This window comes from Garra rufa, chromosome 17, assembly GCF_049309525.1.
Source record: "Garra rufa chromosome 17, GarRuf1.0, whole genome shotgun sequence".
NCBI lineage: Eukaryota > Metazoa > Chordata > Actinopteri > Cypriniformes > Cyprinidae > Garra > Garra rufa.
The window spans coordinates 36,952,575-36,973,734 of NC_133377.1; the positions used below are offsets into that span (position 1 = coordinate 36,952,575).

At 38.3% G+C, this 21,160-nt stretch overlaps 1 protein-coding gene across 2 annotated transcripts in view; it reads left to right on the forward strand.

Moving 5' to 3' along the window:
* The window catches only part of ppp1r1b (protein phosphatase 1, regulatory (inhibitor) subunit 1B), a 34,538-nt gene extending 17,161 nt beyond the window's left edge, over positions 1-17,377 (forward strand). For both annotated transcript variants that reach the window (XM_073821957.1, XM_073821956.1), the window contains exons 2-5: positions 9,695-9,778; positions 10,219-10,294; positions 14,061-14,180; positions 15,773-17,377. In XM_073821957.1, the coding sequence (XP_073678058.1) occupies positions 9,695-9,778; positions 10,219-10,294; positions 14,061-14,180; positions 15,773-15,915 (423 nt within the window). In that variant the 3' untranslated portion in view covers positions 15,916-17,377. The remainder of the gene's footprint in view (positions 1-9,694; positions 9,779-10,218; positions 10,295-14,060; positions 14,181-15,772) is intronic.
* The last annotated feature ends 3,783 nt before the right edge of the window (positions 17,378-21,160 follow it).

The following is a 21,160-nucleotide window of genomic DNA, read 5'->3' on the forward strand; positions in this document are numbered from 1 at the left end:
GAACAAGGACTGTGATTTTTTTTTTTTTTTACTCTAAGTCTATCCACAGGGACAGACTCCATCAGATTCACTGCTTAGTGCATCTAAGTAGATGCAAGAGGTTGCAAATGTCCAGCTTCTCCCTACAAAAACATACTATGGTGCTATTGTGGTACTTTGCTAAATATACTGTATAATATTATATTTCATTCAAATAAATGTCATTCAGTTTACTGTAATTGTAATGCACATCACCGAGCAGCTAGGTTGTTGCTTGCTATTTATTTCTCAGAATGTCTCTAAACCATGTGCGTTTCTAGTCTGCAATGCAAAAAATGTTTGTGTAAAACATACTACACAAATATTTAACAGAACCTGAGGGGAAGAGGGACTCATAATATTATAATGGCAAATCCATCTGGAACACAGGATTTTCTGCTTGCATAAAAATGCTGTTAACCTGTCATCATCACACTTGTTTTGGTAACAAATTTAATGTGTCTGCGCCTTGTGTAAAGAGAGTTACCAAAAACATTAAGGGTTTTAAGTTCTCTAGTTATTTGACGTGTACAAAGATGTCACCGATATTGTCTTTTCCTCTGTATAATTAAATTTGTAATAGAGTTGCGTATATAACACAGGGATGTGATTTTTCCGGATTAATCCGGAATTCCGGATTTTTCGACCTGAAAATGTGACCTCTATGTCACGTATTTGCGACCGTTCGCAAATGGCGGATGGCGAAGTATGATTCCGGACCGCAACATGCGTCCATGCGGACCGTGAAAGCTTTTGACATAATAAAAAAAAATGCCAAACGCTATTTCTAATAAATACATTTATATCAAGCACGCTATGTTCAGCGTTTGGGTGCAATCTTCCGTGCAGTGAGGAGAGAAAAGATCGGCAGACAGATGTAGCTTTCAGTGAGTGAATAACGTTGATGGGAAATGCATTATTTTGGGGTTACGTCGCAAAATATTGTAAATATATCTTTTTATACTGTATTTTTATACATATTTATATTTTAAATCACGACGGTGAGCCAATGGATATCACACAAGCAACGTGAAAATTGCATATGTTAAAGTGAAAGTAAAAACAGCGCTTTCAGCATCTAATGTGCACATTCTCTAAGAGACAATGATAGACGAATATACTTCATATGCTGATATTAATTTACTTCCCTAATATTTTTCTTGTGCAAAATAAAAAGAAACGTATTTTGTGTAGGCTAAGGGTTTTTGAAAGTCGGTTCTTGAAATAAAGCTCTTCATTTTTATTGATGACTGTAGTGTTATTAAGGGTTAAGAAAGACTTAATTATTTCCGGTGGTCTTAAATGTGGGGACTAAAAGGCAATAATTGGGATGAAACTTTATAAGGTTATCCATTGAATAAATATGAGCGCTGCGCGTTTCAAAGTCAGCTGCGGAGCTTGTTTTTGTGTATCATTCTGATAGCGCCTCCTGCTGGAAGAGAATGATCTGACATTTTTAATCAGCTCGTACGTCTGCTGTTGTCAAAAAGACCAATGTAAACAAATCAGTCCATGGTTTTAAGCACCAAATACGTAGAGTTGTAAATGTTATCTGATGGATCGACAAGATCATGTGTTATACAAATTTAAACAATTAAGGCAATAAAATATATGTTAATTAATATAATACTTGATTGACAATAATTGTTTAAATTAATATAAGAATTGATACTTTTTACTCTTGAAGGCTGGAATGTGAATTTTATAATTTAAGAAGTCTTTTTTGTTTTGTGAAATCTGCATCTCAATTGTAAATCATGCTTTTTACAGTCATTATAATAATTTATTTATTTATTAATTAAATTTTGTTCAGGTCTTTAAAAAAGTATTTAAATGTCTAGAATTTAAGATAAAATATGCTGCAGATACCCTGGTCTTGCAAAAAAAAAAAAAAAAAAAACAAGTTTTTTATATAATTGTCCGGACCTCGGCTGGTGCGCAGGGTTCATTACCGGACCTCGAGCCGTTTTGAAGACCCCGGGATTAGATGATCGATTTTGAGTGATTTTCCACTATGGCAGGATGTTTAAGCTGCATTAACATTAACTTACTTGTATTTGCTAGCTATTAGGGATGCTCATTTGGGTTAATTTTCCCAACCGACAACCGCAAATCATTATATGGGGGGGGGGGATGGGGGGGGTTGTCTTAGTATATTTTCCTGCTTTTTTGTCCTTAGCCAATCACATGCCTGATAACATGAGGCGTAATTACACAAAAAAAATGCTGGGTTGAAAACAAGCATTTCTGGATTATTTGGCAACCCAGCGCTCTGTAAATATCGGATAGAACACATGCTGGGTTATTTCGACCCGGATGATTGAGTTAAATGTTTGACCCGACATGCTGGGTTGTTTTATTTAACTCAACTGTTGTTTGAAAATTACTATACTGCTGGTTTAAATGCATTGGAAATAATGCGAAATGACCATTCATTGCTGGTGCATTTTGCTTAGTAAAGACTTTATAGATTAAATCAAATGTATACAAATCTTTATTTCACTAAAGGCTCAATTAGGCGGCTATAACCGTTTTTTCCTGAAGAGGATGCAAACAGCGAAGTTAGTTGTTTCGTCAGAGGTTATATAGTTTCAGCTGTCAGTGAGACTGATCAAGCCACTAACCCAGCGGCTGGGTAACGCAAAAACTACCCAACACTGGAAAAAAAAAATAACCCAGCGTTTTTTTTTTTAGTGTTGAGTCGGAGAATGAAAACTTGACCGTTTTTCAGGATAGAATGACTGTGTCAACCACAAAAAGCAGTTTGGTTTGCCAGACAAAAACATCAAGTGTTTAAAGAACTAAATAAACTGGATGTTTGTATTTTCCTAAAAGTCAATGTGAGTGGTGTTGCTGCAGTGATGCTAGGGTGTGGTGGATGATTGCGAAGATGTTGTTTGCAAGTTTTTTTGGATTATTGTACTGTATATTTGCTAGGATGTTTTGAGTGGTTTGAATGTGTTTTGCGGTTGCTAGGGTGTTCTAAGTGCTTTTAATGTGTTGTTATGCAGTTGCTAGAGTGTTCTGGGCGGTTTTAATCTGTTTTGCGGTTACTAGGGTGTTGTAAGTGGCTTTAATGTGTTTTGCAGTTTAGAACACTAGAACACTAGGGTGTTCTAATGTGTTGTTATGTGGTTGCTAGGGTACTCTGAGTGGTTTTAATGTGTTGTGTCATTGCAAGGGTGTTCTAAGTGTATTTTTATGTGTTGTTATGTGGTTTCTAGGGTGTTTTAAGTGGTTTTAATCTGTCATGTTGTTGCTAGGGTTTTCTAAGTGGTTTTAATGTGTTATACGATTGATACGGTGTTCTAATTGGTTCTAATGTGTTATGTTGTTACTAGGGTGTTATGAGTGATTTAATGTGTTCTTATATGGTTGCTAGGGTGTTCTAAGTGGTTTAAATGTGTTATGTGGTTGCTCTGATTGGTTCTAATGTGTTGATATGTGGTTGCTAGAGTGTTCAGATTGGTTCTAATGTGCTATGTGGCTGCTAGGGTGTTCTAAGTGGTATAATGTGTTATAAAGTTGCTAGGGTGTCCTGGTTGGTTCTAATGTGTTGTTATGTTGCTGCTAGGGTGTTCTAAGTGGTTAAATGTGTTATGAAGTTGCTAGGGTGTTCTAAGAGGTTTAATGTGTGTTATGTGGTTGCTAGGGTGTTCTAAGTGGTTTAATGTGTTATGAAGTTGCTAGGGTGTTCTAAGAGGTTTAATGTGTTATGAAGTTGCTAGGGTGTTCTGATTGGTTCTAATGTGCTATGTGGCTGCTAGGGTGTTCTAAGTGGTATAATGTGTTATAAAGTTGCTAGGGTGTCCTGGTTGGTTCTAATGTGTTGTTATGTTGCTGCTAGGGTGTTCTAAGTGGTTAAATGTGTTATGAAGTTGCTAGGGTGTTCTAAGAGGTTTAATGTGTTGTTATGTGGTTGCTAGGGTGTTCTAAGTGGTTTAATGTGTTATGAAGTTGCTAGGGTGTTCTAAGAGGTTTAATGTGTTATGAAGTTGCTAGGGTGTTCTGATTGGTTCTAATGTGCTATGTGGCTGCTAGGGTGTTCTAAGTGGTATAATGTGTTATAAAGTTGCTAGGGTGTCCTGGTTGGTTCTAATGTGTTGTTATGTTGCTGCTAGGGTGTTCTAAGTGGTTAAATGTGTTATGAAGTTGCTAGGGTGTTCTAAGAGGTTTAATGTGTTGTTATGTGGTTGCTAGGGTGTTCTAAGTGGTTTAATGTGTTATGAAGTTGCTAGGGTGTTCTGATTGGTTCTAATGTGCTATGTGGTTGCTAGGGTGTTCTAAGTGGTATAATGTGTTATAAAGTTGCTAGGGTGTCCTGGTTGGTTCTAATGTGTTGTTATGTTTCTGCTAGGGTGTTCTAAGTGGTATAATGTGTTATAAAGTTGCTAGGGTGTCCTGGTTGGTTCTAATGTGTTGCAGTTGGGTGCATAGGGTGTCCTGTGGCCAGTTGCATAAATTGCTTAGACTAGTCTTTAATTTAGACACCAATTTTTTTTTCTGGAAGACTGGCCATAACTTTTTAAAGTCAGTTACATAACGCAATTTGAAATCTGAAAAGCAAGACTGACTGCAAGTTAGTCAAACTAGTTTTAAGACTCTTAATGTGGTGACTATGTTGTTAGTTGTTAGTGCACTGCTTACTGTGATCTTGTTCTGCAAGTTTTCTAAAAACACATTAAATTGCTGATCGTTACTGGTCATTATAGAGAACAAAATCATGAATATGTAGTTTACTTGCTTTTGCATCAAATAAAACTCATAATTTCCTCCTCCGAAGTGCAGGTTTTATCAACACAGGACCTTATAAATATGACCTTGTCTCCAGGCAAACTGATACTCTTGGAATTTGTGTAAAGCCAGCCAGCCTGATTAGAGTTTAGTGTGTAATATGCATCAGACGGTCAGTAAACAGACAGACTGTGTTGTCTGAGACTGGAGGAAATATTGAATAGTGCAGAAACACATGGCTGTCAGTTTTGTTTTGAGAGTATAATACTGACACAGCCAATTAGGTCAAATGCTAATGTACATCCAAGAGTGAAAAGACTGGGGATGGAAAAGTTTGTGAATTGCACAACCCTTTTTTTCAGTGTGAGATGGGAGACAACGTTTTATGTCAGTTGGCAATTATGTATACATGGAATATGTAATAGAAAGAAATAGAAGCAGGGAAATGTGTTTTTTTTTAAGACTTAGAAGAAACTTCTTCTTAGTTCTGAGAAAAAATTCTCTAAATTTCTGCACTGGCTCCAAAAAATGTGCTCTGAACCTCATCAAAGTTAGCTGTAGCAAATGGCACAAAAGACATTTGATGGTGTTTCTGTTTCAGCACTACAGTGCCGCACCGTGACTGAACAATTTTTAATTTTGTGAATCTTCACATTGTGAAGGAGGATTTGCCACAGAACACTTTGTTTTCTCCAGAGCACTGTGAACTCCGCTCCAGTGCTGCTGAAGAACATCCAGGTGGCCTTGTAGGACATTTAAAAGGACGGCAATTACTTCTTGCCCTTTATTTGGAGAGCTTGTTGGTAACACTCTTATTCAGTGTTTTTTAGTATGTAGACTTATTAACATGCATAAAACACAAAAATACCAGTAGTTTCTAAAAATTTTACAATAAAGGTTTGAATTAGAACCTATATATATATATATATATATATATATATATATATATATATATATATATATATATATATATTCATGTATATACAGTATCTGTCAAAGGCATAGGATGATGAAATGTTAATTTAATCATATTTCTCAGTCCAGCAAATGTATTTGCATACCTCCATGCATACCTCCATGCACAGGCTTTAGAGAGTGATTTGCAGGAAGGGTAGGATCTTATGCTTTCAAAGCTAGCTTGCTATTGCTAGCCTCTCTGAAATCGCCTACCCTACCTTTTAAGTAATACAAAGAACATTTATGTTTCTCTGTAATAAAAAATCTTAAAAATAAAAGTTATCAGCATTGTGTCAGGATGAGTGCAGGAAGGGACAAACAACAACAGAATAGGTACAGGAAACACTGGAGAACACAATAACACAGGAGATATCAACAACGCCGGACAAAGAAACTGAGCAAACAAACCAGCTATTAAAGGGACACTGATTAAAAAGTACAGGTGTAGGGAATCACGCTAACGAGGGGGAAGTCCAAATATGGGCAAGGAAGAACCAATACACACAGAACAGCGGGGGGAGACACTGGGAGAAACCAACATAGAAAGTCCAAGGGCGTGACATAACATCCCCCTCACGGTAGGCGCGTCCTCACGCCGACAAACAAGGAAAACAAACTAAACAAAGTCTCAGGAGGGGGCTTCGGCGGAGGACGGACTCCAGGAAGGAGGACGATCAGCGGGATCCAGGGTGGTTCAGCTGGTGGGAGGAGCCAAGGAGGAAACGGAACAGTCCAGGGTGGTGATGATGGGGGCAGGAGCCAGGGAGCAGGTGCAGGAGGAGCCAGGTGAGACCCACGGTGGAGCCAATGGAGGGAGGAGCCATTGTGGAGGAAAGGCTGACGACTCCAGGGGGCCAACCGACTGAGGCGGAGAGCCGGAGGACTAAGGCTGTGACGGAGGGAGAGAGGAGTCCAACGGAGCCGGTGGGATGGAGCAACAAGGCACAGCCGGAGGAGTAGAGTCCTGAGGCGACGGTGGAACGACGACTGACCGGGGTGGAGCCGGAGGGACGATGGAGCCCGGTGGAGCTGGTGGACCGACGGTGGAGATGAGGGGGCTGAGAGCCGGGGTGGAGCCGCAGGGTTGGAGGGCAGAGGCGGAGTCCAGGACTCTGAGGCTGGAGGTGAAGATGAGGGATCCTCCAGCCATGACGCCGATGAAGACTGGCAGACCCGCGGCGAACCCACCGCACAGATGGTGGGCTGAGGGTGAGCTGAGGGGCTGACAGGTGACAGCGGTGGCAGGGCTGAAGCAGCATGGCTGTTAGACGGGGTTAATTGACGGAGGGTGGGTGGGAAATCCACACAGGCAGACAGTTCAGGGTACACAGGGAGTTCAACGACTATATCCTCAGCGAGATCAATCAAGTCCTGTTTCACTGCTAACTGTCCCAGATCCAGTTTAGGCTCACCCTCAGCGCCGGTGCACTGGGAAGTGCTGTCCTCAGCACTCTCACGCCCCACTAAAACTTCCACCGTCATTGTGGCCGGCTCTCGCACCTGGTCTGACAGCTTGTGCAGCTCTGGCTCAGTGACGATCCGCAGCTCTGTCGCTCCATGCGGCGATGGCTCGATGATCGTGGCGGGCTCTGGCTCTCCGTCATTGGAGGGCTCGGGCTCGGGCTCAGGTCCGTGTCCCGCGTGTCGGGGTGGTGGCTGGCTGGGCTCTGGGTCCGGCGAGATTCTCCAAGGAACAGACGGCGAACGAGGATCTGTTTCTCGCCAGTGTCCACTTCACAAAAGCGGCGAAATTAGCTCGAGGGCTGTCCTCGGACGACGCTGCTCTGCATGCCGGGTCCGGGTAGCTGGTGGTGTTAGCTAGTAGCTGGAACAGTTTGGTGCAGCCGTCGAGTGGTATCTCCCTCTGCTTCAGCCTTAGGAGGAGGAATTCAGGATTTCAGTAGGGGATTCATAATGGTGACACAAATGGAAACAAAAAGACTGTAAAAAAGAACGAGAAACAAAAACGGGGGGAAACGTGGAGATACTGTTTTGGTCCAGCGTACTGTCAGGATGAGTGCAGGAATGGACAAAGAACGACGGAATGTAAACAAAAGTCTTTAATAAATCCACAGGAAGGGTACAGGAAACGCTGGAGAACACAATAACACAGGAGGTAACAACAACGCCGGACAAAGGAACTGAGCAGACAAACCAACTAATAAAGGGACACTGATCAACAAGGACAGGTGCAGGGAATCACGCTAACGAGGGGGAAGTCCAAATATGGGCAAGGGAGAACCAATACACACCGAAAAGTGGGGGGAGACACTGGGAGAAACCAACATAGACAGTCCAAGGGCGTGACACATTGATGGTTCAATGAAGAACCTTTAACATCCATGGAATCTTTCTGTTCCGCAAAAGGTTCTTTCTAGTGGAAAAGATTCTTTAGATTATTCAAATGTTCTTTACACTAAAAAAAACGGTTCTTTTAAGAACTGTTCACTAAAAGGTTTTTTGGGGAACCCCCTTTTGGGAGTTTTGTTTAAAGGGAACCCTTGGTATTAAGACTTGTATGGCTTAATATAGCATAAATTATGTCTCTTACTGAAATACGTAGTAGAAAACTAATAAAACTTGCATTATTTAAAAAATCCACATCGTTTATACATATTTTGGACTATGGGAGGCACTATTATTTCAATGACGTGAAATGACTGCACTCTGTGAGCTACTGCCGCTACCTGTTGCTATTTTTACCACAACACAACTCAGAAAATAAAATACTGATACAATGCCATATTGTGAGTAACTTTTTTTGAGTAACTTACCCAACACTGATGACATCACCGTTTGCATGAATTTACTTTTAGGCAATAATGGTATCATTTTCAAAAATAAATGTGACTTTTTGCAGTTTGCATTTTCAGACTCCTGAAGCGCCATTGTTCTGTTAATGAATGGCAAAAACGCATAAAACGTTTTCAATTTATAGTTGAAAATAGTGCTGCATAATCACCCCCTCAGAGTTCAGCTCTAACCTTGATCAAACTTACTCTGTAACTTTCTAGTAACCCAGAAGGCCTTGATTAGTGTGATTGATTAGGGCTGGCGCTAAACTCTGCAGGAATATAGACCTTGAGGACTAGAGTAGAGAACTGCTGTGTTAAGGAAACCTTGTGTAATCCTTCAAGTGCTTCTGTTCTTTGAAGTTTGCTCTAAAATCTAATCAGGTGTTTTTGTGAAAGACATTCTCTTTTGATCACTTGGGTTTAATTTGGAGTCGAACTTATTGACTCTGGTTACCTCATTTTTAAATAAGTTTGACAGTTAGTTTGTGAAATTGCTTTAATCTGTAGTTGAAAGATACTTTATGGTCCCCAAAGAAAAATTGGTCCCCACTGTGATGGTCACACAAACTTTTCTCCTATTCTCTTTGGGTGAACTTTAAATTAAAATTTAATTTGAGGTTTTAGTCAGCATTTTGTCATGATGTGGGTTTGTTTACCTGGCAGTGTTGAAGAAGAGCCATTTTCTTGGGATCATTAGTCAGTCAGTTCTCTGTGTACTTCTGAGCTTCGCTGTACTCTAGAGTCACTTTTTCCATTTGTGTCCTTGTGTATTTTGTATCTGGCAGATTCATATGAATGTTTTCTGTTCAGGGACTATTGGGTAGAGAAAATCGAAAGGGTTTGCATGGAGGGAGGCCGCAGATACAGTTCTCTAATTCACATTTTTTGGCCAAGATGTCACACGTGCAGTGACGCATATTCAAAATGTCCTCATTAAAGTCAACATCTAGAACAGGGTTTCCCAAATGGGGATATTGCAGGGGGGTTGTAATAGACTCTGATTACAGGTCATATTACAAATCTGTATCACAAGTTAATATGCAAAGAGGTTGTAAAATGATTTATAATGTTAAAGGAGGACTGACCCTTTAATCGTTTTACTGTTAATCGCTGTGAATAAAAGTATCATGGCTTCTCACTAATACAGTTTTCTATTTTCAGGTAACAATTCTCTACTGCTTGTCTTTCAGATTCGACGAAGAAGACCCACACCTGCCACTTTGTTCAAAGTAGCAGACCAAACATCTCCCGAGGATGACATCTCCACCCATCAGGTACCACAGTGCCACCTCAGTTCTGGAGGTTAAACTGCCTTCATAATACTTGTGCATGGAAAACGCAATAGTCAAGTCAAGTCACTGTTATTTATATAGTATTAAACAGGAAAATAGTGTGTCGAAGGAACCAAAACTCCATTGCAATACGTTGAATGAACAATGCTGAATTTACATATCGCTTTATGTTGTATGGATAATATTTAATAAACATACTGTGGCCAAGTGATCTATCTATCTATCTATCTATCTATCTATCTATCTATCTATCTATCTATCATATGCTATCTTCAGTGGTTATATATGTTTGATTTTAAGGATATTGTAAAATGAGTTGAGGTGTGTGTGTGTGTGTGTGTGTGTGTGTGTGTGTGTGTGTGTGTGTGTGTGTGTGTGTGTGTGTGTGAGATATGTACATTTAACATATATGCTATCTTCAGTGGGTTGTAGGAGAAAATGGTGTCCTCAAGCCAAAACGAATCAACCCAAATATCTACCAGCCACCATCATTAAAAGGTAAAAGCCTGTAGTTTTGCATGTGATATGTGACCTGTGCTTATTGTATTGTGTATATTCCTTTGATAGGCATATAGGGTGCTGCTTGAAAGTTTGTGAACCATTTAGAATTTTCTATATTTCTGCATAAATACCTAAAACATCATCAGATTTTCATAAAAGGCCTGAAAGCAGACAAAGAGAACCCAGTCAAACAAGTGAGAGATAAAGAGTTTCTTTGTCATTTATTTATAGAGAAAAATGATCCAGTGTTACAAATCTCTGCGTTGCAAAAGTATGTGAATCTCTTGGATTAGCACTTAATTTAAAGGTGAAATTAGAGTCCATCTGTGCAGATGCGTTTTCAGTCAGTGCAATGACTATCAAATGTCAGTACGTGACCTGTTTTATTCAAAGAACAGGGATCTATCAAAGTCTGATCATGTTTGTGGAAGTGAATTAATGTTACAAACAAAGGAGATTACTGAGGACCTCGGAAAAAGAGTTGATGTTGCTCATCAGACTAGAAAAGGTTACACAACCATCTCTAAAGAGTTTGGACTCCACACATCCACAGTCAGACAGATTGTGCACAAATGGATGAAAATTCAAGACCAATGTTACCTTCCCGAGAAGTGGTAGACCAACAAAGATCACTCCAAAGCAGAATGTGTAATAGTCTGCGAGGTTGCAAAAGTTCCAAGTAACTTTATGCCTTTCTCACATTGGTTAATGTTAATGTTCATGATAATTAATGTACCATGGTCTGCATGGTAGAGTTTAGAAAAAGAAAGCCACTATTCTCCAAAAAGAAAATTGCTTGCTAAAGATCATGTGGACAAGCCAGAGGACTATTGGACAAAGGTTTAATGAATGGATGAAACCAAAATAGAGTTTATTGGTTTAAATGAAAAGCTATTATATTCGGAGAAAAGAACACAATGCATTCCAGCTTAAGAATCTCATCCCATCTGTGAAACATTGTGGTGGTGGCCAGGATCTTGGTACATCTTGGCCAGGACAGCCTGCCATCATTGATGAAACAATGAATTCTGAATAATACCAGCAAATTCTAAAGGAAATTGTCAGGACATCTGTTTAAGAACAGAGTCTTAAGAGAACGTGGGTCATGCAACAAGAAAACAACCCCAAGCACACAAGTCATTCTACCAAAGAATGTTTAAAGAAGAACACAGTTAATGTTTTGGAATGGCTAAATCCAGACCTTAATCCAATTAAAATGTTGTGGAAAGACCTAAGCAAGCAGGTCATAAGGGGAAACCCACCAACATCACAGAGTTTAAGTAGTTCTGCACTAAGGAATAGGCTACATGGTATTGTGCAGGACTGATCAGCATTTACAAAAAAAACTTTACCTTCAGTTACTGCAGCAAAAGGGATACTGAATAATTTTTGACAAAATGACAAAAAATCACTTGTTTGATTGGGTTATTTTGGTGAATATCTGATGATGTTTTGGATCATATTTATGCAGAAATATAGAAAATTCTAAAGGGTTCACAAACTTTCAAGCAGCACTGTATATATTCATATTAGGGCCGGGACTTTAACACGTTAATTTAGATTAATTAATTACACAAAAATAACGCGTTAAAAAAAATTAACGCATTTTAATCGCACTTAGTTTTGCACAGCGGAACGTTTCTCACTGGATGAGACTCGGCGGACCGATTATACTGGAGCACCAACTAGCGTTCAGACAAGCTGCGTCCGTCCTAAATAGTATTGTATGTCCCAAATCGTAGTATGTTTAAAAAAAGTAATCCAAATATTCCCGGATGGTCTACTACTTAACGATTAATGCACACTCTAACGGCTAATATTGCCCACAACACACTGCGCCGTGAACGAGGATTCGATTAGAACTACAAACACACATAAAAAGTGTTAAAAAACTACAAACATGGAGGATATGCGCGACCAACGGACAGGTAGAGAAAGGGGTTTGAGTGATAAATAACCAGTGTGTAACCTGATAAAAAATATTTTTTAAATGTTATCCGCGTTATATTCCATGTGCAGCAACATTTATAATGATAGGTTTGGTCATTAACGTTTAAATGCATAATTAAGCAAACACAAGAGCAGGGTTCTCGGCAAGAAAGACTCGTTAAAGAACGTGCCTCTTAATTTCTCTCTAATACGGTAGGAAATTAAATTAAACGAAATGTAGATAATGTTAACTGTGATGATTGACAGGGCAGTTTAAACAGTGACAGGATTCAGGTAACTAAGCAACAGAGCGTCCGTTAAAGAAGCAGTTATGACTAAGTAGTATGTCCCAAAGCTTGCCTACTATTCTGCTACATACTCAAAAGTATGTACTTTTCTTCACAAAAAGAGTACATACTTATAGGGCATAGTATAAGTAGGCGAATTGGGACGCAGCAAAACAAACCACAGTGAACATGGACAAAAAAGCTGATGGGACCGCTTTGGTTGGCCCTGTGGATGGGAAATTTTGTTACAAAAAACGAATGGATGGAAGTGTCGATAAGAGCATGGTTGTGTGCAAGCTATGCAACAAGGAATTCGCATCTCACCGCAGCACATCGAGCCTATTGCTACACTTAATGGCAATATTGCACTGGTCTGTTGGACTTGGTTGAACAAAAATAAACAATATTTTGTTGCTTAAGCTTATGTATTCAGTCATTATTCAATGGTATACTAAAAATGCATATAAAAAAACGTACTTCTCACTGTTCTCAGGTCAAATATTTATATGCGATTAAAATGCGATTAATTTCGATTAATTAATTACAAAGCCTCTAATTAATTAGATTAAATTTTTTAATCGAGTCCCGGCCCTAATTCATATATATATATATATTGTTTCTGAAGATTTTCCTGCACTGTGCCGGCCCTGGGTTTAAAAACTCTCCCAAGCTGCAAGTCTGTTTTTCCCATTTTACCATGCGTGTGTGTGTAAGATTAGAGATGGTGACAGCTGTGATGGGTGTGAGTCTGTGCTGCTCTGGATCATCCTGGATTACAGCAGATAGCATACAGCTGCAAACACACATACACACAGTTTTAGAGGACAGACGTGCATCAGAAACATCCACCATCAGACCAGTGCACAACAAAGATTGTGACCCACTGAGGACAATCTAGATTACTAGATTATGTCAACATAACGGTGCTGTTGTTTTCGTCTTTGGCTTCGTGTCTACAATCTATTTCCATTGACGGAGCGAAAATAAACAAAACGGTCCGTATTTGTAAAAAAAAAAATTATAAATTGCATGATCTTAATTTTAACTTTTTAACTTTTTATTTCATGTTCATGGAATACACGATTTTGACTTTATAATTCAGATTTTTTTTTTTTTTTTAGAATTGTAAGATATAAACTCAAATTGTGATTTGAAGGCTGAATTATTATTATTATTATTCTTTTTTTATTCTGTGGTGAAAAAAACTGACAATGATGACAAATTTGTTTTATTATTATTGCGTGAAATTAAAAGAAGGGAAGATAGCTATGCTGTGATACTGTGATGTTGTCTCTGAATGTCTTTTGTGAATCATCTATTTGCCAAAAGACAGGTGATGTATTCCTGTCTCTGCATGTCCTGTCATTGTAGCGTAAATAAAACATTTTCTGGTTGGCACAGTGCAGAAGTCTTGTTAAATAAGTAAACAGACCCATCCCTCTTTACCTCTGTGTGTTTGTATATGTTCCTGTATTTTCCCCTTGTGGTTTGATGATCCCTGATTTGTGAATCCCCCTGTGTGCGTGTTTGTGGTCGTGTGTTTATAGCCGTGCAGCAGATGGCTGAGGCTCACATGCAGAAATTAGGTGTGTATCCTCATGTAGAGGAGGAAGGGGAGGACCCTATTCAGAGAGGGAGGGAGGAGCTTTCCTCAACCTGCACACCTGGTAATCCTAATATCACATCACAGAGGAACCCTCTACATACAGTATGCATGTCATTATCATCAAGAAATGTGACAATGGACTACAAAACCAGTCTTAAGTAGCACAGGTATATTTGTAGCAATAGCCAAAAATACACAGTAAGGTTCAAAATTATTTTTCTTTTATGCCAAAAATCATTAGAATATTAAGTAAAGATCATGCTCCATGAAGATATTTTGTAAATTTCCTACCGTAAATATATCAAAACTTCATTAAGATTTTCTCAGTATTTTCATTTTTATTTGCACCCTCAGATTCCAGATTTTCAAATAGTTGTATATTGGCCAAATATTGTCCTATCCTAACAAACCATACAGCAGTGGAAATCTTATTTATTCAGCTTGCACATGAAAAAAATGACCCTTATGACTGGTTTTGTTGTCCAGGGTCACAAATATAGGCCATTCTCATGGAACATTGACATCTGTGATCAGTTTTTATGTGATTTTATAATATTTTATAACATTTATTTATATTATTATTAATAATTTATTAATGCTGTAATTATTACATGTGTTTTTATCATTTAATGTTCACATTAAACTTATGCTGTCACCCTCTTAAAGGGATAGTTCACCCAAAAAAAGAAAATTACCCCATGTTACCATTTTACGCACCCTCAAGCCATCTTAGGTATATATGACTTTCTTTTTTCAGACAAATACATTAAAAGATACGCCAGTAGTCGCAGATAACAGTTTTCTGAGATTGGGCCACAGACAATAGATTGTAGGCACACATTTAGACACTATTTAGCACCATTTATATGCAATTGGAGGTGGACTTTGGGTTATTAGGTTTTTAAAGACTTGTTTTGAGTGGGAAAAAACTTGAGTTACTTATTTTTTAACATTTCATAAATGTGATCTTGGGTTCACAGTAAAGCTTTTCATTGTGAAAGGCAGTTTTTTTCCACTACATTTTATTGCAAAGTTATGCTTTCTGTGAAGAAGTTCCATCTCATATTTAAGCTCTGATATAGTATATGTGACCCTGGACCATAAAACCAGTCTTAAGTAGCACGGGTATATTTGTAGAAGTAGCCAAAAATACCGTGTATGGGTCAAAATGATCAAAAATCATGTTCCATTAAACTTTTTTATAAATTTCCTACCATAAATATATCAAAACTAAGAACTTAATTTAGACAAATTTAAAGTCTTTTTCTCAGTATTTAGATTTTTTTGCACCTTCAGATTCCAGATTTTCAAATAGTTTTATCTCGGCCAAATATTGTCCTGTCCAAACAAACCATACATCGGTGTAAGGCTGAGTTATTCAGCTAGATTTCAGATGATGTATAAATCTCAATTGCAAAAAAAATCACCCTTATGACTGGTTTTGTGGTCCGGGGTCACATATTTGGTCTTTGTGCCTTTAAAACATCCTAGTATGTTCCAGGAAAAAATCCAGATTAGAAAGTAAACAAACATGACCACATTTGCATGTCTCTCCGTTTACTCAAACAACACATTAGCCAAACAAAGATGAGATTATCTATTGATTCCATTTATTTGTTAACTTTCATTTGATAAATCCTCCCTTTTTTAAAGATTCACAGGAGCAAAGGGGCATGGCAGAACACCAACCCGGCGTGAGAAAGGCAGGAGCCACGGCACCGACCGACGAAGAGGAGGAGGAGGAAGAAGTAGAAGCGGACGATATGGCAGAGGACGAGTGCAGAAATGTGGACTGATAAAGTCTGAGGGACTTTAGAGATTTTTTCATAATGCAGAACCTTGTTTGGAAATCAGAATTGTTGTTTATTGATTACTGGTTGTCAGTAATTCCATCATTTGATAAAAACGGCTGTCTGTTTGTATTCAGAGACAAAAAGAGACTTAAAAACTCTGAAAGACTGGAAGTTTGGATTGGTCAAACAACCTCAAACAATTCATTCACCCCGACATTGCCATGAAATAGAAATATATAAGGTAAAATCCATCAGCAGTCAAATATATTCATACATTCAAACAGACAGGTAAAGTGCAAATGATTAATTCTACGAGCAGCGCAGTGTGAATGTGAAGTGTTCAGAAATGTGTCAGTGTCTATATAAAGTCATGTTTTATGTGTGTTTGAGTTGCAGTATGTTTTGCGATCAGTGCATTTCTGTGGTCCAACACTGCCATCTGGAGTACAGAGAATTGTTATACTGAATCCTATAAAATCATTTGCCAAGAACAATAATCCCTGAGCACACGGAAAGGCTCAATATCTAAGTATTTAGCACCATTATTACTTGTTAAACGATTGCCAACATCCCAGCCGTTGGACTGCACTTCAAATTATTTAGCAGAAACAAAAAAAGAATGTTTATAGAAAATTTATACAAATTTTAAATGTTACATATTTTAAAATATAAAAAAAGAACTTCTAAAATCTAAAATTATTTCTAATTTTAGACCATTGGCAGGTGTGATAAAACATAAAGGTGCACTCAATAATTTTTCACTCATTAAGGAGAAAAGGTATGTCTGATTATCTCACTGTTTTGGGAGACTTTCACCTCGTCGAACAAACTAACCATGGCTGACTGTGAATAACACATTCCTACAATGTTGTCTTTGTGATTCATTTGTGGTTTGTTAAAGACATCGTGATCAAAGCTGCTATAAACAACATATTTGCATACAGAATAGAATTTGCATCTCTAGATATGACTGTATTTGGTTACAGATAACAAACAACTCTAAATTCAGTGCCTCGGGGTAACAGTTCAGTGCTCATGCGCATCAGGAATATCAGACACACGTAAACGTGTAAATCATTTCAGTCGATTACTGTAGTAAACAACTTGCATTAATATTAGCTGGATAACTTATTACTTCTCTTAGTTTTTAAGTTTCTTCCTTAGCAAAATCTTTTAGGGGAAAATGTTGAACTATTTTTAAAAATGATTGATAATGATTTAAAATGAGAAGCCAACAGCCACGTGTTGCTTTTTTAAGAAATTGTACTGCTTTGTATTGAAAATAATCATATTTGTATGCATATATATTCCTCCGAAGCTCATGCAGGTACATGTTGATTTTGATTAACGTACAATAGCAGATCTGAGAAAATGTACCAAATTAGTAAAGCTATCCATAGGAACTATGGAAATGTTTTAGGTTAAAAAGTCTCTGTATCAATAAATATATTTGCACTGAATTAAAGTGTTAAAGAATATCTTCTTTTTCATATTTTTGGATTTTCATAACAGGCTAACTCTATTTTATTTCATGCCATTTGGATATGTTTGACCTCGGTTTGAAGTGCTATTACTTTACATTTGGAAACAAAGTATGATTTTTATACTCTAACCAATAAAAAATGTTCATCATCAAGGCTTATTTTCAGTTTAGTGCCGCCAGGACGAGCATGTGTGGGCAGTTTTGGCAAAAACATCCAGTTTCTGTTGTAAACAGATGGCGGCACAGTGGTTCTCTAGCCCCTATCTTGAACATCTCTGCCTTTGATGCTTTCAAAATCTGGGCTGAAACGGATCTGGCTTGGATTCCCAAAAGAGGTGGTCCATATTTGAATGAAAAATCTAATTTCTCGGATTCAACGCCGACAGCTTCTGCTTTAACAATCATTCACCATTAGGAGGATCCAGGATTAGGAAACTTCCCCAGTCTAAGGTTTGCATCAGATCCCTGTGTTTGGCATTGTGGCTAACAGATAGGTGGGGCAGCACACACACGGATGTGTCGCTGTGACCTACTTCACAATATAGTGATCAGTGTTTTATGTTGAGTTATGGTAACATGTGGCAGATGGAGGAAATGAAACCCAGGATTTATGCCCTGATGCAGCAGCCGCTGTAGTATCACTAACAGTGGGAACTTCTAAAACATTAACATATTTAAGAAAAACTACAGAGTTGATGGTAGGCACCACCTCGTGGTAGAAAATGAGGCCATCCATTTGCAAGAAATCATGCATAATTAAGAGAATGAAAACACAAATGCCATCCACTTTTTGTACTTATACCCAATAAAGATTCTCATTTTTACAACACAACAACATCTAAAGAACTGCAGGCCTCTCTTGCCTCTGTTATGGTCTGTGTTCATGACTCCATCATAAGAAAGAGACTGGGCAAAAATGGCCTGCATGGCAGAGTTCCAAGATGAAAACCACTGCTGAACAAAAAGAGCATAAAGGCTTGTCTCAGTTTTGCCAGAACACATCTTGGTGATCCCCAAGACGTTTAGGAAAATACTCTGTGGACTGACAAGACAAAAGTTTAACTTTTTGGAAGGTGTGTGTCCCATTACATCTGGCGTAAAAGTAACACAGCACTTCAGAATAAGAACATCATAGCAACAGTAAAATATGGTGGTGGTAGTGTGATGGTCTGGGGCTGTTTTGCTGCTTCTGGACCTGGAAGACTTGCTGTGATAAATTGAACCATGAATTCAGCTGTCTACAAAAAAATCCTGAAGGACAATGTCCGGCCATCTGTTCGTGAACTCAAGCTGAAGCGAACTTGGGTTCTGCAGTAGGACAATGATCCAAAACACAGCAGCAAATCCACCTCTGAATGGCTGAAGAAAAACAAAATGAAGACTTTGGACTGGCCTAGTCAAATTTCTGACCTGAATCCTATTGAGATGCTGTGGCATGACCTTAAAAAGGCGGTTCATGCCAGAAAAACCTCCAATGTGGCTGAATTACAACAATTCTGCCAAGATGAGTGGGCCAAAATTCCTGCACATCGCTGTAACAGACTCATTGCAAGTTATCGCAAACGCTTGATTGTAGTTGTTGCTGCTAAGTGTGGCCCAACCAGTTATTAAGTTTAGGGGGCAAACACTTTTTCACACAGGGCCATGTGGGTTTGGATTTAGTTTTCCCTTCATAATAAAAAAAAACTTCATTCAAAAACTGCATGTTTTGTTTACTTGTGTTATCTTTGATTAATATTTAAATTTGTTTGATGATCTGAAACATTAAAGTGTGACAAACATGCAAAAAAATAAAAAATCAGGAAGGGGGCCAACACTTTTTCACACCACTGAACGTAAGAGCTGAATTTGAGGTCACATGAGAAAAGTTGTGAAGTTTGGCCACTTGGTGGTGGAACTATTTGTCCTATCCACATGAAAATCTGTACACACAGTTTTGGTTCAAAGCTCCACAAATCACTATAAACACATTTGCATATCTCAATACACATGACTGCCATAGGCCGCTAAACTTTGAGCACCTATTAGACAAGGTTAATTGAGGTCAGTCGAAAACAAAACTGGGCCTAGGGCCTGTTTGACTCATGGGCCTAAAGGTCTGTGAAAATTTTAAAAGAAATTGGCCACTGGGGGAGATATCGCATTTTGCAAGGGTGTAAGTGAGTGTATACAACAACTTGGCCTGTAGAGCCACTGCTGTCAATCAAACTGTTTGTTAAATGAAATGATTAAGGAAACTAGTCCTAGTTTCTTTGCCCGATTGTCACCGAACCAGTGCAGAAAGATTCTCTGGAGAGAGAATATCAATAATTATCAAAAAAAAGTTTAACATTCGACTCTCCATCGCAAAGGAACAACAAAACGTTCGATAGGGGCATGGCAACAAACTATAACTTTTGAATGGAATGAGACATCTTTGCCAAACTCACAATGCATATGTAAGAGCTGAATCTGATGTCAAATGAAAAAAGTTACAGAGCTTGGCCACTTGGTGACGATATAAGAGTGAAAAAAACATAAAAACAGTCATAACTACCAAACCGTTATATCGACATGAAAATCTGTATGCACAGTCTTGGTCTAAAGCTCCACAAGTGGCTATAAGGACATTTGCGTATCTCAAAATACATGGCTGCCATAGGCCGCCAAACTTTGAGCACCTATTAGACAAGGTTAACGGAGGTCGATCGGAACGAAACTCGGTGGGTCTGTTTGACTCATGGCCCTAAAGATCTGTGAGAAATTTGAAAGAAATCATCCACAAGAGGATTGATATCTTATTTTCAAGGGCATAAATTCCAAATTCCTCATTCCAAACAACTTTGCCTCTAGAACCACTGCTGTCAATCAAACCATTTTGTTGAATGACTGAGAAAATGTTTTTACTCAATCTCGAATAAAACTCACCCGGCCAATAATTTATCAAAAAATGATGAAATTTACCCTTTGGGAAGATAGAACAAGGTCGTTTAGAAAAAGAGACCTGTCCAAATATAACCAAAGCCTACACGAAAGCTAAAAACTTCACAAAACTTGGTGAGCACATGCAACAGGTGATTCTTAACAAGCATGCAAAGTTTTAGGGAGACTGAACCACAGCTGATGCTATAAACACATTCCCTGTATTTGCCAAAAATGCTTTTTAAATCATTTATTTAAGTGGTTACATGATTGCTAAATAATAAGTAATGTCTTTTTTCAAACATGCCTTAAAGCGCCTGCCCTGAACCCCAGTAGTCCCTGCTTGCAGATATATTTTATGTACTATTTGTGACGCTGGACCACAAAACCAGTCTCAAGTAGCAATATTTGTAGCAATAGCCAAAAATACATAGTATAGGTCAAAATTTTCTTTTATGCCAAAAATCATTAGGATATTAAGTAAAGATCATGTTCCATGAAGATATTTTGTAAATTTTCTACCGTAAGTATATCAAAACTCAATTTTTGCTTAGTAATATGCATTGCTCAGCAGGGGCTTCATTCGGGCAACTTTAAAGGTGATTTTCTCAATTTTATTTTATTTTTTTGCACCCTCAGATTCCATTTTCAATTAGTTGTATCTCAGCCAAATATTGTCCTATGCATCAATGGAAAGCTTATCTATAGGTGATGTATAAATCATAAGGGTAAATTCATAAATGACTAGTTTTGTGGTCCAGGGTCACATGTGACGCTGTGTTCAGGACTGAAAAGCTCACCAGAGAGTGATCCATGCGGCAGAATGCTGTTGCGGGTCTGTTCTCCCTTCCTTACAAGACATTT